The following is a 17558-nucleotide window of genomic DNA, read 5'->3' on the forward strand; positions in this document are numbered from 1 at the left end:
ACATCATCTGGACGGTCTTCGTCTTGTCTGATGTCCACGTTGCCTTGAAAGATTTCGAATGGTTAAATCAAATGCTCTGGGGCGAATTATGACGGCCATAAATATCCTTGGAACAGCACTGGCCAAATTTTCGCAAGTTCGTTATAACGATGCATATAAGGACGATTATTTTTGTATACACTTTGGTAAGGCTCGAAAAGTGTTAATGTCAACAAGAACATAAAATTAAATAAACTTGAAACCTTTCGTTAAAATGAACTAAGATTGCATGAGAATCATTGGCGTAGTTCTGATGTCGTATATTTATATCTAATTAAAGTCTCTCTCTCTCTCTCTTCTCTCCTCTCTCGCCTCTCCTCTCTATCTCTCTTCTCTATCTCGCTCTCTCTCTCTCTCTTCTCTCTCTCTCTCTCTCTCTCTCTCTCTCTCTCCAAATACACGTGATGGGAGTTCCGTCCGCATGTGACTTGGAATCGTAATGGGATTTATTTAATAATAATGATGATAATGTCATTTTTAAACAGTTTTGGGTGTGGATTCACTTACAGTCTAACGGGTCCACAAAATGACTGTATTTGAATACGGTACTAATAGATTCTTCTGTTATAGAGGCAGTTACTTTTTTCTGTCTTGCAGCTGTTAACATTAATGGGATACAATAAGGTCGAAAATTGATTTGGGGTTATTGTGAATTATGGTACCACCCAATCTAGCGGAGTTAGTGAGGTTTCTGCTCTCACCCAGCCACTTATGTGTCATGGATTAATTAGTGTGGGGCGTAGGCGGGTACAGCGTTAACGTGCTTGGGACAGGAACATGCTCCAAAATGATGCCTTGCTCCCGAGACCAAAAGACTGTATGACAGTTGATTTGTCCAAGGAGAGAAAGATGTCGTATCACTTAGAGAGAAAATGGTGAGAGAGTTTGGTATGCTTTACTCGGGAAGATAGACACAAGTGATCGCGTGTGCGTTGGCTGGCAGATGTATAGTATGGAGCTAGTAGGGGAAGGGCAGCCTTGTTGAAGTATCAGGGAGGCAGATTGGACAGGTCAGAAAGCGGAAATATGAGTCAGGATTATATTTCGGAATTCAGAATCCGAAGGAAACGTTGATTGAGAGTTTAAAAGAAAGAGGAGAGATGCAGTTTGTCTAAACAAGAGGAATTCGACTTTCGTTGAGAACCTCGTGTGTGTGTGCTATATTAGGCAGCTAATTAAAAGGAAGTTTTCTGCACGGGGTTCACCCTCGATTTGGGAGTTAATTCTGGCGGCGACGTTGTTTCTGTCTGTGAAGCACCCCCTTGTTTGGGGAAAAAGTGTTAAAAAATGGAGAGGTGGGATGAAGAGTGAACAATTCGCGAGAGATTTAAGGTGTCATTGATCGATAGTGTCCAGGAATGTAAGAGAATTTACTGATTTGTGGTAAAAAGAGAGATGGTGGTCAAGGACTTGAGAGGGAAACTTAATCTGCGAGGAAGTCGGTGCAAAAAATAGTGGAGGAAATGAATCCCAGAATAAAAGCTGCATGTGGAGAAGTGCCGACAGTGCACCTCGTGCGGGTGCATTGTAGGCGTTACTTATGGTAATTTGCTGCGTCCCTTCGACCCCTAGCTGCAACCCATTTCGTTCCTTTTACTGCACTTCCTTTCGTATTATTTTTCTTCCATATTACTTTCCCCACCCTCTCCTAACAACTGAGAGGTTTTCCTCCTGTTACACCTTTCACTTTGAAATACCGTTTCAGCTCTGTGAATGACCTCATAGGTCCCAGTGCTTGGCCTCCTTTGGCCTAAATTCTATATTTAATTCAATCAGTTCAACTAAACCAGATCTCTCTCAAAAAAATTCATAAATGCTTTTAATCTTACTCAGATTAAATTCTATGCCATATATTTTCAACCTATTCTCTCAAGTTTTGTGTAGGCGCTTTTAATGTTCCTGTTGATGTCCATACTTTTAGTCGCCTTCCTCGTATTAACCTGTATTCAATGGAGAGGATGTTCCTATCACCACTCCTTAAGAATCTCTCCATCACTCAAACCTATTTTTTTGAACGCTTCGCCATACAGTCACTGTCGGACTGTAGCATCTCTTACATAATCCCGTCATCTCCTTAGCTTTTATCCCTTCTTCAGCCTTTTTTTTTCATTCCGTCCTCGGCAGTCACTTCCACAAGTTATCTCAGAATGAAACTAACCCCTTCCACACACTTGTCATTCAGCGCTCTCTCTTCTACCTTCCATTTTAAAGAAATCTTCAGTGCTCACTCGATCGACCCAGGACTAACGTTCAATTCAGACATATCGCTTACTTTCTTATAACAACGTTTATTCTCCCTAAAATCTGGCTCACCTACACCCAGTTTATATATATAATATATATATATATATATATATATATATATATATATATATCTATATATATATATATATATATATATCATATATTATAAATTTCAGTTTCTGTCAGTTTTCTTGAATAATTTGTCCATCCTTATATGTACACCTACAAATGATTCTCTCTCTCTCTCTCTCTCTCTCTCTCTCTCTCTCTCTCTCTCTCTCTCTCTCTCGTCTCTCTCTTCTCTCTCCTCTCTCTCATTATTTACTTCCCCTCCCCTTAGTTGGCACCTTTAATATATACTTAAAATAACCAATCTTTGTGCCCTTCCGGTGTCAATACTTGTGCGGTGTTCGTTTTCACTAGTTGAAACCGTCCACACACTTTATATAGTGATCCTCATACTTTTCTGTTATAGTTTTGTTGTAGGCTGGTTACAGCTGAGAGAGAGAGAGAGAGAGAGAGAGAGAGAGAGAGAGAGAGAGAGAGAGAGAGAGAGAGAGAGAGAGAGAGAGAGAGTATGCCATCCCAACTGTGAAATCCTCGTCGAGGTAATCTCCACCCCACCGGGGCGAAACCATTCATAAAATACACTCCTTTGTTTGCCTTTTGAATGAAGGCATTTTCACTTAACCTTTGTCAATTAACAGGATTTAAATTTTCTGGTTATCGAATTTAACGGTTATAGGGAATGTTGGACGTCATTCCTTTTTCAAGTTTTATTTTGACCTTACTTGACCGGACAACGTTGGGGGAGTTGTAGCCACAAGCAAGCGGTTACTTAATACTAAGGCAAGGACTGAATGTTTATCCACCGCCTTGCGATCTATTTGTGGCTGATGCTCGTACACCTGCCAAGGTGGGTTCTGTAGAGGAAGTGTCGTCTGTGCAGTTTCTTGCGGGAAATTTGTATTCGCGGACTTAATGCTGAATGATTTCAGAATGGAATACATCAACCACATACGGGACTTATGGCCTTTAATTCATGTATTTGGGTGCCGGTGGCATTGCATGTTGGTGGGCGGAGTGGGAGAGAGAGAGAGAGAGGGCCACCAAAAGGGTGTGCTGGGATGGAGGTCTGCTCCCCTCGGGGGTAGTTGGCACCCTCTGGTACCCGGTCGATCACGACTGCCAAGGTCGATTCAAGGGTGACCCTTCGTCCCTTTAGCCACGCCCTCTTGGAACTCCTGTCTTTTGGCAGTAGGCAAACAAGTGGTATTTATGCCTTCCCTGATTCTGCCTGTCTCGACTCCATAGTGGGAGGATGATTCCATCAGCAAAGGGATTGTTCGAAAGTAGGAATGACACTAAACTATTCAGTGATACCCTTCCCCCTCTGCCCTTCCATACTCAAGGGCCACCTACGATAGTTGACGTTATGCAATATAGATTAATTGCTGCCCAAGGGACCAGTGCACACTGTTTTAACAAAACACTCATTCTACTGTCTACAAGTATGTAGTCGAGTGCTACATACGACAAACCAGAAACGATTGAAGAAGCGACGTCCATATTATGAGAATTACCAGGATTTAGAGCTTCTAGAAGCAGCTGCTTATCAGCGACTTGAACGTGGCAAGGAAAATTAAAATGTCATTCTCGACACATACTGTCATTCAAATAAAACTGGAAACTGAAACTTAATTAAAAGAGAGGAAATGGTGCTACGGTGCCTGACAGTAACATCGCTTTTGAGGGGAAACTCAAAAGACACATCTTATAAGAACCCAGGTATAGTTGGTCTTTCTTGTACGGTGCATGATGCAGGAATAAGCCAGAAGTAGGTAAGGTTTCGGGGGCCAGCGTTCACCTTTAACTCTCAGCTTCCCTACATAAAGTAATTGCGCTTCAAGGACCTATCGGATTAATGAAGTCGGGATTCGATTCTGTTTTTTTTTTTTTTTTTTTTTTTTTTTTTTTTTTATTATTATTACTTTGATGACCCCACGATGTCGGAGAATCTCTCTCTCTCTCTCTCTCTCTTCTTCTCTCCTCTCTCTCTCTCTCTATCTCTCTCTATCTCTCTCTCCTCTCTCTTCTCCTCCTCTCCTCTCTCCTCTCCTCTAGTTATGGTCGATGGTGTAACTAGACACCCCAGAAACGCCAATATACTGTTGTCAGGGCAAAATAGACCCGAAAATGCTTCTGAGTAAGGCTGAAATGCGACAACAAATGTGTATTAAATAATTGAAACCGTAGGTTTGTGGGTTTTAAATTTATAGATTTGTGCTAAAGACTTCCTTCCATTGATCGACTTGTGTTGGCCTCTACGGTTCCTTCCTTAAAGCGGATAAACTCGCTTGGAGAGATCGCCAGTAAACAAGTTCATTTATATATATATATATATATATATATATATATATATATATATTATATATATATATATATATATATAGATATATATATATTATATATATATATATATATATGTATATATATATCTATATATTAATCTATATATATATCAATTATATTAATTCGTATGTGTATTCATATGTAACTAAAATTACAGAACATTTTATAGGGTAATGATATTGGAACTCTGTTGTGTCCATGAATAACGAAGTACCTATCCAAATGTATTGGTGCTTAACTTATGTAATCACAAATAATCATATGACGGCAAGGGCAAGGTCAAATTCAGAAAAATATGTAATGGTAAATTACAGGGCTAAATCTTCAACCTAGCCTTCCTGCATGACCTAAGGTACTGCGTCCTAACTTGCTTTGAGGGAGACACCTTGACCTTTCCCAAACAAGGATTCCGCGTCCTGACCGCGAGACAGTGTGTCCTCTCTGGTAACCTGGTTGTGCCGTCCGTAATCGTTGCCTCACGCTGCAGGTAGAGTGAGAGGAGATTTTTGCATCACCTCGGTTTCCTAGAACTCCCTACAGACAAAAAACGCTTCTCACATACATCTAGCAGGCTAATTTTATTTTTACTTAATATTAAGACCCTTCCTTTCCAATAGCAAGGTACCAACACACTCGAGGTCTTGTCACCCTCCCTGACACTTTCCACAAGCCTATCGTCATAATTTCTTCATTTTTGCCTTCTGTCCATCAAGAAGAGTAGGAATTTACCACACCCCATATTTTGCAAAATAATTCATCCTAGTTTCGTTTTTCCTTTCATTCTATCAAGGAGAGTAGGCTTAACCCTTCATACTATCCCACCTCGGTTCGTCCTGGGTATTTTGCTCTGGCTTTGCTGCATCTAGTATGCTTTGGGTCTATTCTTCCCGCATCCTGCCACATTGGTGTATATTTGCACCTGTTGTTCGACCATCTACATTAACATAATTATTCGTTTCTCTGGTTTATAAATACCCTCATAGTCTTGTGCACACATTTATACAATGAACTGCCTACTTTCCAATCACCTACAAAATTCATCAGCGTCTGCAGTTTAACGAACTTCAATTAAACCGGTTACGTTCCATTCCACATCCTTTTCAGGATCCATTCTTTACACGACAACTTTGTACGTTCATGAGTCCATACCCGTCTCAGAACCACTGGTACACCAGAGTGACCTGACCAGACCAGACCAGGACCCACCAAGTCATGCATCAGAACAGTCACCCTTCCGTCTCGTAACACAAGTCCCACATTGCCGCAGTATACAATCTGTCGTGAGCTTTTTCTTTTGTTTACTTGTCAATAGTAACTTTCCCTGCTTACATAACTACGTATCTCTTTGGTGGATTTGATCGTCAAATCCCCGTGGAGTCTTGTGGGTAGTTTTCATTGTCATTTTAAATTCTTCAGTAAGGTAATAAACAGGGTGTAGTAAGTAATTGTTATTTGATTAATTACAGGATTATGTAATTAGTAATTTAATTGTAAAATTGAAGTGGTAAGAGTCGGGCCCCATTAGGAGTGATCGGTTTATTATAAAGACTTGTTTGCTGCCGCTGCTGCTGGTAAATGAGGAACATCACAATTCACAAGTGTTTCTCCTGACCAAAACATTTACTCTCTCGAAAACGACAGTTGTATTATCTCCTTTTTGAAACTAAACTTTTCTACTTTGAAATCGTAACTTCCAGTTCTATCTGAACTACTCGCCTTAAGTATCTTATTCACACCTTTTGTATTGAATCCCTCAGTTAGTTTAAACACCTCGCTTCAATCTCCCCTCGCGTTCCAAGTCTCAAGAGAATGCAAACGAATGAAGCCTTTCGCCTTGGTAACAATTTCAACTCGTGAATCATCTTGGTCATCCTACTCTGTACTGGTTCATATAGTATAAGGTGACCAGAACCGAACGGCATAATCCAGGCGTTTCCTAACTAGTGCTAATAAGTACTGTTTTAATATGACCTCTGCCCTTCTATCGCTTACACTTCTGGAAATAAATTATGAAACCCTATTAACTCGGTTTTTTCGCCTCAATACACGTTTCTTTGTCCTCGTCAGCCAAAGATTAGCGTGTACTCTCGCACCCAAATACTTTGTAATTGTTACTAAATGAATTTAAGTAATTGTAATGTAATTGCTATTTCCAAATGTAATTATAACTGTAATTGGAATTACATTTTTTAAATTAAGCGTATTTGTAATTTATTTAAGCATAATTACTCCAACTCTAGAAATAACTGATGGTATTTTAAAGAGGAAGTTGCATTTATGTTATACGTAATGAGTTACCTAGGTATGAACCGAAATTCGTAATATATAACTGCCCGAGTTTCGTATATTGCCGTTCCAGAGTTGATTAGTTTCAAGATGGTGTATAATTTAGTCTACTTGATGTTTTCACCTTCATTAATATAACTAGTTCGAGAACACCGCTTGAATAATGGATATACTACAAGACTTGCGGTCCGGTCTGGTTTTCTCCCCGAGCCAATCTTAGTCTCTCGGCATTTGAAATTCCACCAGACTGTCGGTCATTTAAATAAAAGGGAGTAAACTGAAAGTAAAGGTATTACTGCGCGCTCTCAAGCAAACAAATGAGCGTGACTGGCGAGCCTCTGGATTTGAAAGTTCATCTCGTCTGCTTATCATTATAAATCCTCACATACGGTGTACCTTTATTTAGTTACCTTATGCAGTTTGCTACATTCACACGTTGTTGCTACATTCACACGTTGTAATAGTGGTGTAATGTTTCATAAGAGGTTTTCGTATTGCAGAAAGTTTGAATCTTGCTTTGAAGTAGTAGAAAGAGAAACTATCTCCCCAAACATTTGGCATCAAACTACCTATAGTGGTTCTGTTTCAGCTGAAGATGACTAGTGAATTAAATTAGAAGTTCAGTTAATGGCATGAAATTATAATTTTCTCTCTCTCTCTCTCTCTCTCTCTCTCTCTCTCTCTCTCTCTCTCTCTCTCTCTCTCTCTCTCTCTCTCTCTCTCTCTCTCGTCGCCATAACGGGATCAGTTGCGGCGAATGTGTGCTGCATGTAATCAGTTTGTTACTCTCTCCTCAAGTATAAAAGCCTCTTGTTATTTTTATCTCATAGTTGCAAATAAGGCGAAAGCTGACTGCAGTTTTGTAGGGTTTCTCTTACAGAGGTATCGGGCAACCTCCTTGAATGGACGTGCCCCTTTAGCAGGTTACGGACCTCGTCCCGAAGAGCAGTTGTATGGCCTTCCTCTGGATGCTTGAATAAAACTACCCTTTTTTTTTAATGTCTACAGCTTGCTCGATTTACATTTTATTATACCGAACTCAGTGCACGTCGATACCGTTAGAGAGTTCGGTAATGTAAGCGTATTCTAGCTTGGAGGCATAGCCTCTCTCTGTAGGCGGAGACAAATTGGCCAAGCTCTTTGAAAAGTAACTACTTTCTTGTTTTCCTGACAGAAAATGCTTAATAGTTAGTAATGGTGGACAGCGACTGCTTTTGTGTTGTAAACAGCCTGGCTCATCAATGATTAGCAGACTCTATTAATCTGGACTAGACATGTCTCGGTCGAAAAACATTGTGGCCTGGTCATTTAGAAACTGGCCAAGAACTTTTCTCTTGAATAATGACTTGATCAGTTTTTATATATTTTGACTCTTAGTTGAACCGTGATTCTATTATTTGTAAGCTCCCTTGGCTAAATCGTTATTGTACGTTGTCACGTTAAAAACAGTAATTAAGGTCCTTTCTAACCGGTTTAGGTAGGTTTCTTGTAACACTTTTTTACTTTGTTGGCAGTGACGGTTTCCATGTTTTATTTGATAAGATTATTAACTGAAATTGAAAAATGTTCATGACTTGTACATTAAATTGTTTCATCTCTCACAAAAGTTGGAAGTTTATTAGAAAAGCTACTTTGTTGATACAATGTATACAATACTTAGTTTATTTTTAACTTTAATATTCTTCCTTGTGGAATGCCATTAGTAAAGTTTTGACTGATTATTACCCATTTTTCATACCACATACAAATAAAAGATTGTGTGTTATCTGGCAACCGTACGGAATGCAGAATACTAATATAACATCATTATTTCAGCGTGTGTATTACCTGTCCCTGGAATATTATATGGGCCGCTCCCTGACGAATACCATGATTAATTTAGGTATCCAGTCTGCCTGTGATGAAGCTCTCTATCAGCTTGGCTTGGACATTGAAGAGCTGGAATCCCTGGAAGAGGATGCTGGATTAGGCAATGGAGGTCTTGGTCGTCTAGCAGCCTGCTTCCTGGATTCAATGGCAACACTGCGAATGGCTGCCTATGGCTACGGCATCCGCTACGAGTATGGCATTTTTGCTCAAAAGATTCGAAATGGAGAACAGGTACCGTATTGTTTAATAAGGACATCAAGAAACTTTATTTAGGGCATAAACTTTTCTATTGCTTCACCAATTTTCCTTATTACATTGGAGAGCACTGCATAATATTTTTAGACATTCTTTTGGAGATCACCATAGTTTACAGATACACACTGAACAAATGTAAAAAATCTTTTTTAAAACTGCATTTTTTATTGCAGTATACGGTGGGGTGTTAAACAGATTGCATCTTATTTCTAAATAAAATATAAATTGTAGTGTTAATAGACTATAATCTGCTGGTTACACACCCCAAACTTACACTATTGAATTAGGTCTAATGACTCTTAACTCGTGATTTCCAAAACTTTCAAGTATGATCCCAATAGTCTTGCTTTCAGGATTGTAAAATAAAGGAATTAAGAGGTCATTGTGGCATTGACATTTGAATAAGACTGAATTTGAAATATATATATAATATTTGGCATATTATTTGCAGGTTGAGGAACCTGATGATTGGTTGAGGTTTGGCAATCCCTGGGAGAAAGGACGTCCAGAGTACATGGTGCCTGTTAACTTCTATGGCAGAGTGGAGGATACTCCTCAGGGAAAGAAATGGCTGGATACTCAAGTGAGTTTCATTAGTTCAGTTTGATAGCAAATTTTATGATAATTGGAGGGGATTTGTGGTCAAAAGAACTTTATGCTGATATGTCCGAGTGAAGGTAAGTAGTGGAATAGATGGTAAATGAGCAAAGCTGCCTCCGAGCATTTGGTGGAAGGTAGTGATGAAAGTCCTCATGTGTTGTACAGTACAATGCTTGTTACCTTGATTCAGTTTTACCATTTAGTTGTTAGTATAGTCTGAACCAGATGTCTCACTCCATATTTTTTAAACTGCAACATCATCATGTTTTGTCATGATTTTTTGTCCTTACCACTGTCATCAAAATATGTTGTGCTCAATTAGTTTAAGAAATTTAAACAAGTGTTGGTGTAGCCAAAAATATTCAGTCGGGAAGTACTCTGGCATATGAAAATAACTAGTTATCACACAATGTCTAAGGCATAATTGGTTTTAACAGGGTCATAATTCCACAATCTCCTACCACACTACATTTTGTCAAAGAAGGCAGTGAGTACGTACTAATCATGGCAAACGGTAAAGGACATCTAAGCTGATGAAATAGAGAACAATAGCAACATTCATTGATTCAGAAGTAAATTACCCATCCAAGTGATGCCAAGACCTGAATCTAGGATTCCATGTGCAGTAGACATTAAAGCTTGCAGTTTTTCAGCTTTGCTCAGTCTCAAGCAGCTTCTTAATATATAAGGACATTGTGGCAACTGTAAGGTAAAAACAGATAAGAAAAAGGAAATAGTTACTTCAAAGGCAACAAAGCTAGTATCTTCCCCTTTGGACAAAGAACATTATATTAAGCGACTGCTGCCAGGCTGCTATTGTATGTCAGGCAGGATGTCACAGCTTCAGGTTGTCAAGATCAGAAATCTCAAATTCTGTGGCTTAGCGCATAGGTGATGGCAAGGTGAAAATAGCATCAGAGTTTGTGGAATCAGATTTCCGTAAGGTAATGAAGCACGCTTCATATCCAAATTACAAAGAGAACTATCTTTGTGTGAGAAGTCAAAATTGTTGTATTACTGCAGCTACCCCATGTGGTTAGTATGCAAAGGAGTCTGCTAAATTATTTCAAGAGATCCTATGCAAGATTTGACCAGATCATGAATATCAAATGAGGTAGGAAGTTTGTATTAGTACTTCCACCCACTTCTGTTTTATATATATATTTCTCCCAGTAAACATTCTTACAAAATATTTTGAGGGCTTGGACAACCCTTTGCAGACCAGTAATTTTGCATACAGAACCATCTTTTTTGGAGTTTACCATTTTTATCTGTTTGATAGTTTCCCAGAGTTGTAATTCAAGAACAGATTTAAGTTTGCACCCCACTTTGACATCATAATCATAGGGTGTGACTTCTGTTTACACCTTGTGATAAGAATAAAAATAGTGCCAAGAATAACTATAGTATAGTCATGCACAACTAGGATTATTCTGTTTGTGATTCAAGTACAGAGCATAGATTTGCATAATTATAATTATCTTGTACAAAATGGATGTCAGTACATATCACTGATGAGATGAAGCTCTAATGAAAGATCTTTGCAAGGAGACTTAGTATTTGATAAAAGTCAAATATGAAATTGCCTTCATCCTGTTCCCTCATGATGTTACACGACAGTATTGTTAACAATAAGAATTGGGAAATTTAGATGCTAGGTGACTCTTGGTTTGGAATGTATGACTGCTGTGTAACCATTGCTTGTTCTAGCAGCTATTCAGCAATCTTAACCAAGCATCTAGGCTAAGTTAGATGTTTGTATACATAAAAAATCTCTTATGCTTTTAAGGCACTGCATAAAGCTTAACAATTTCAATAGGCAGGCAGATATCAGTACTTGCAGTATGTCCTTTGAGTATACGACAAAACCTGATGTATTTAATTATGATACGTGCTAGATGTCACATTCTCATTAAATTTTGTGCATGAATGTTTGATTAAATTTGTTGATGGTAAGAATCATATTTAAATTGGACCGCATCAGCATTAATGATTTTGGTACTTTTTGCTTATTTGCAGATTGTCTTTGCTATGCCATATGATAACCCAATTCCTGGATACCAGAATAATGTGGTTAACACTATGAGGTTATGGTCTGCCAAGTCTCCCAATAACTTCAACCTTAAGTTCTGTAAGTACTGTAAATGTAATGTGAATATGCCTTGGTTATAAAATGTGAGGGTTGTGAATGTGCTTCTGTCCGGGAAAGAATGAAACTACTATAAGTTGAGTGCTAGTATGTTTAGAGAGAATTAGTTGTATAATTCACTGGGGTAATATGAAAAAAAAAAAAAAAAAAAACAGTAGAGAGAATTAGTGGTGTAATTCACTGGGGTAATATGAAAAAAAAAATTGGTGTTACTGATTAGCAATTGGTTAATAAAATTAACATTTCTTGTGAGTACAGTAATTGTGCACATGCATGCAATGCCAATAGGTACTGCACATTATTTTTCTTTCTAGTAGTGCTGTCCTATTTTACCTAATTTCTCTTACACAAAAATACCCTTGCAGTTTTGTTAAGGTAGGCCGCAAGCAGTTAGCTTACTGAATTTTTAGAGCCAGTGCATTGTACTATAATTTGGAAAACTTCAGATAAGAGTATTTTTGTTATCTGTAGAGGCATTTGATATTACTGTAATATTTTCAGTCAAAGCTACTGCATTTTAATTGTTAATTAATTATGCATGTCAGGTCTGTCTTTTACTTCAAGCCCAGGTCCACTTATATTTTGGTACCAAATATTCTTTCTTCTGTATTTTTTGTTTTACACAGCATTTTAGTAGTAATGTATTTCACTTGCATATTTGTTGCTTTTATTTACAAATAATTTTTTCAGATATTTTTTAAATAAGATTGACAAATGCTTGTCTTATCAACAGTTAATGATGGTGATTACATCCAAGCTGTTCTGGACAGGAATTTCGCTGAGAACATTTCTCGTGTACTTTATCCCAATGACAATTTCTTTGAGGGTAAGGAGTTGAGACTGAAGCAAGAGTATTTCATGGTCGCAGCAACTTTACAGGATATCATTAGGCGCTTTAAATCTTCTAAATTTGGATCAAAGGACCAAGTGCGCACCTCATTTGATACATTCCCAGACAAGGTGAGTACTTCAATGTTTATTTTGAGGCATTTGAGGTACACAAAATTTGAGTACTAGAGATCACCAGAAGTCATCATTATCAGTGAAAATAACAATTGAATATTATAGTACTTATAAAATATTTAAGATTCTCTTGTTTTGTTCTTGAGCAGCAGTACTTTTAGAACTGTATGTGATTACATATAGGTGTATAATAATGTTAAAACAAATTCTGTGTGAAAATGAGAATATTGTGAATGAAAATACTGATTTCTTGATTAAAAATCCTGGTTTCCACAGGCTTTACAAACTCTTGCTATATTTGATATAGTACAGGTACATTTCATTTGTTGATGAAATTGTCAATGGAGTATTGACTTTCTCAGATCACGTGATGCTCTTTAATCAGTAATAAATCTGTGGAAAAGTTAAAAATTGCTGCAAAACCACTGGATATATCCTGGAAAGAAATTTCATAGTGTGAATGATTAATTAGGTGCAAATATTGCTAGAAAATTTTTTTAATATGGAAATTATGTAAAGCAAGTTCCATCATTAGTGTGACATTTTTTATTTAAAATAATTACCTAGTGAAGCTTAATGATAATGTGAAATATCTTTTCTTGTACAAGTGATTGCTTAATTTTGTTTTCTTGTCATGTTGCTTTGTCCCAGTGCTTGGGCTTTGCTCGAAATAAAAAGCATTTCCAAAAAAAAAACTTACATATGAACAATAAATGAACTTTTTTTTTTATTGTCAGGTGGCTCTGCAACTCAACGACACTCATCCTTCTTTGGCTATCCCAGAGTTGATGCGCATACTAATTGACATTGAAGGACTCACTTGGGCCAATGCATGGGATATCTGTATCAGGACCTGTGCTTACACAAACCACACAGTTTTACCTGAAGCATTAGAGAGATGGCCTGTAAGCATGCTGGAACATATTCTTCCCAGGCATTTGCAGATTATTTATGAAATCAACCATATTCATCTACAAGAAGTTAGCAGGCGGTAAGATTTTCATGATATTTACACAATTCATTCTTATAAATACTGTACATGTTATTCCAAGACATTCCATTACAAGTAAAGAGAAATTATAATGATTCATATACTTTAATCGTACATGAAAGTTAAGAGAATCCTTCAACTTGATTTAAAGGGTTTGACTCTCTAAGTCAAAGAAGTATCCTTGGTCATTCCGTCAATTTCATTTTGATTCATTTCTCTGGCAGGTGGCCTGGAGATATGGACCGCGTTCGTCGTATGTCCCTGGTTGAGGAATGTGGAGAAAAGAGGATCAACATGGCACATTTGTGCATTGTTGGTGCCCATGCTGTGAATGGTGTGGCTGCCATTCACTCTGAAATCTTGAAGAGAGATCTCTTCAAAGATTTCTATGAAATGAATCCAGAGAAATTCCAGAACAAGACTAATGGTATAACTCCACGTCGTTGGCTGCTGTTGTGCAATCCTGCTCTTGCTGATGTGATTGCTGAGAAAATTGGTGAGGAATGGGCAGTACATCTTGAGCAACTGCAGAAACTGAAGGAATTTGTCAAGGACACTGGCTTTGTCCGTGCAGTACAGACTGCCAAGCAGGAGAATAAGTTGCGTCTTGCTAAGCAGCTTGAGCAGGATTATGGAGTTTCCATCAACCCTTCCTCTATGTTTGACATCCAAGTTAAGCGTATCCATGAGTACAAGAGACAACTACTTAACTGTCTTCACATCATTACCTTGTATAACAGAATTAAGGCCAATCCAGGTGGTTCTTTTGTTCCACGTACAGTTATGATTGGAGGAAAGGCTGCTCCTGGTTACCATACTGCTAAGCAAATCATCAGATTGATTTGTGCAGTTGGACGTGTAGTTAATAATGATCCTATTGTGGGAGACAAGTTGAAGGTCATTTATCTTGAGAATTACCGTGTCACACTTGCAGAGAAAATCATTCCAGCAGCTGATCTTTCTCAACAGATTTCTACAGCTGGTACAGAGGCATCTGGTACTGGTAACATGAAATTCATGCTTAATGGAGCACTCACCATTGGTACTTTGGATGGTGCTAACATCGAAATGATGGAGGAAATGGGCAAAGATAACATCTTTATCTTTGGTATGACTGTTGAAGAGGTAGAGGAGCTGAAGCGCAAGGGCTACAATGCATATGATTATTACAATAGGATACCAGAGCTGCGTCAGTGTATTGACCAGATCCAGAGTGGTTTCTTCTCTCCTAATAACCCTGACCAGTTCAAAGACTTGGTTAATATTCTCATGAACCATGATCGCTTCTACCTCTTTGCTGATTATGAATCTTACCTCAAGGCTCAAGATGAAGTAAACGCATTGTATCAGAAACCATCAGAGTGGACTCGCAAGGCTATCATGAACATTGCATCGTCTGGAAAGTTCTCAAGTGATCGTACGATTGCAGAATATGGCCGTGAAATTTGGGGTGTAGAACCATGCTGGGAGAAACTTCCAGCTCCTCATGAGCCTCGTGAGACAGAAGAGGATGCTAAATAAGAAAAACACAATTTCATAATTTCGAGAGACTAGAATGGTCATGAGTAGACCAGTTTGTAGAGCATCTGGAAGCTGTTTAGCTGGCAGTGATGGCTTATTTTTAAAGGTATTGTTTAATCTTTTTGATTTGCAAGAAAAGTCTGGCAGAAGCATTGACAAGTGTTTGGTGGAATGTGAGAAGTAATAAGAATACTGAAGGTTGCAATACTGTACTGATTTATAACTATGTAAAAATACTAGTTACATACTTTGAAGGGTCGCCTAGTCATAATGAAAATCTTATTGTATGTAGAATGTACATTGCATAGACCTCTTTGCTAGTGTGCCAATTTCAAGTCTTGCATGAGAAAATTTTACATGATCTTGGTGTAACTTTTGTAATTATAACCCACTGCAAACATCAAAATCTATTTAGTGTAAATTACAGAAAATTTATTTTGTTTATTGGTGAGCAAGTCTAAATTCAACAGTGAGTTGATGAACGTTATATGTTGTTCAGAGATAAAGTATATTTTATATTAATTTAGTTGTGTCTTGGCACACAGTACCTGTTATGAAAGTTTTATATACATTGCGATTTTATGCCTGCTCGATGGAATAAAGTTTTGTCTTCATTATCCCGGTTTATTTCATGACCAAGTTGAACTATTTATTTAAATGATCCAAGAGTAGAAAAATTTTGAAAAACCAATGTTACAAATTTTTTATCTAGTACATTGGGTTTTCTATGTAGTACATCATGATATATTGCATTTGTTCATATACAACAAACCTTAGGTCTTAACATGGGGGAATTTATGTAGCACCTGCTGGAGTCCGGTTAAGAAAACAGAAGGATTTGGTGGCAATGGGAGGCAGCCAAAGGGGTTGATGTCAGAGTGCAGGCCAACCTGAATCAACCCCCACACAGCATGACATCAGTTTCTCTCTAACCGCCTTCACAGCAAGACAGCGCCACTGCCTTTCTAGCCAAGAAGCCAGTTGTTTTAGGTCTTCCTGCCATTTTACCCCTAGGCTATAACAATGAATGAATATTAAGAACAAGGAATGAATTTCAAGCCTAGGATAGCATCAGTCGTCAAACCCCTCGAAACAGAGATGTTGATCTCCCAACAGAATGTGGATGTGAAGGCATCGAAAAGTGTCTGGTAGCTTTTCCATTAGAGCTGATGCAACACTGGAAAAAGTGGGAGTTGTAATTATGCAATATGACAAATTTTCTAAGACAAAATGTACTTTTCATAGCTTCAAACCATAGCTCTTAACAATAGGATAATCTTGCGCCCGCTGGAAACTAGTTAAAATCAATAGATTGTAAAGCAATGGATCTGTGTTATCTGGCAATATGGAGTTATGGAGTTCCATTTGACAACGAGAGAGAGAGAGAGAGAGAAGAGAGAGAGGTAATTGGTGGCTGGATGGTTAACGACTGAATAGGCTGTTGGTGCTGTTGGAGATCTGAGTTCTGTGTTTTGAATGAGTCTCTTTGATCAGTCTTTGGTAAGAGCTGGTGTTAAGGCCTGTCCACACTAGCGGGCATACCCGTCGGGCACTTCCAGCTGTTTATATTTTCTCTCTCTTCTGAAGCAGTGTTACCAGATAGTTGTGGTTGTGTTCCTTGTTTGTTGTTAAGTTGTGGGGTTGTGGTCTTTGGGTGTTGTGTTGTGGTTCTTTGTTTTTGGCTTGTGGTTGTTGGTGTCTCGGTGCCCTTGACCAGTGGACAGCACAGCATAGCCTGGAGTATCTGGAGTTGTTAAGTTCATGTTTTTTTTTGTGTGTGTGTGTGTGTAGGTATAGGTCAATTATCCTGCTTGTATTCTGTAGTGTGAAGAGGAAAGTGTGCCTGAGGGTGGGTTTGGCAGCTGGAGAGATTAGGTTTATGTGTGGTTGGGGGGGAGCAGATTTTGCCTGCTTGCTTTTAAGCTTGTGATCCTGCCACAGCAACTCACATGTATACAAAGAGGAATCTGGTCACCAACCAGGCATAGAACCTCATGACTTGCCAGTCTTACTTTGACTGCATTGGAGAGGCATATGAACAATTGCCCTTTTATTATTTAGTATGATGACTTCAAATGTATTCATACAGATGTTAACCTTGAGATTCTGAACACTGCAAAATGACAAATTTTCAAAGAAAATTTTTATTTTTCATAGCTACAAACCTTTGGTCTTCACAATAGGATAATTTTCTAGCGCCTAGCTTAATCCGGTTAAATCAGAGATAGA

At 38.3% G+C, this 17558-nt stretch overlaps 1 protein-coding gene across 1 annotated transcript in view; it reads left to right on the forward strand.

The window, feature by feature from the left end:
• Positions 1–15946, forward strand: part of LOC135198136 (glycogen phosphorylase-like) — a 28303-nt gene extending 12357 nt beyond the window's left edge. The window contains exons 2-7 of the mRNA XM_064225611.1: positions 8797–9081; positions 9557–9688; positions 11725–11836; positions 12588–12814; positions 13555–13808; positions 14033–15946. Of these exons, the coding sequence (XP_064081681.1) occupies positions 8797–9081; positions 9557–9688; positions 11725–11836; positions 12588–12814; positions 13555–13808; positions 14033–15329 (2307 nt within the window). The 3' untranslated portion in view covers positions 15330–15946. The remainder of the gene's footprint in view (positions 1–8796; positions 9082–9556; positions 9689–11724; positions 11837–12587; positions 12815–13554; positions 13809–14032) is intronic.
• Positions 15947–17558: the final 1612 nt, after the last annotated feature.

This window comes from Macrobrachium nipponense, chromosome 21 (assembly GCF_015104395.2).
Source record: "Macrobrachium nipponense isolate FS-2020 chromosome 21, ASM1510439v2, whole genome shotgun sequence".
In the NCBI taxonomy this organism is placed as follows: Eukaryota; Metazoa; Arthropoda; class Malacostraca; order Decapoda; family Palaemonidae; genus Macrobrachium; species Macrobrachium nipponense.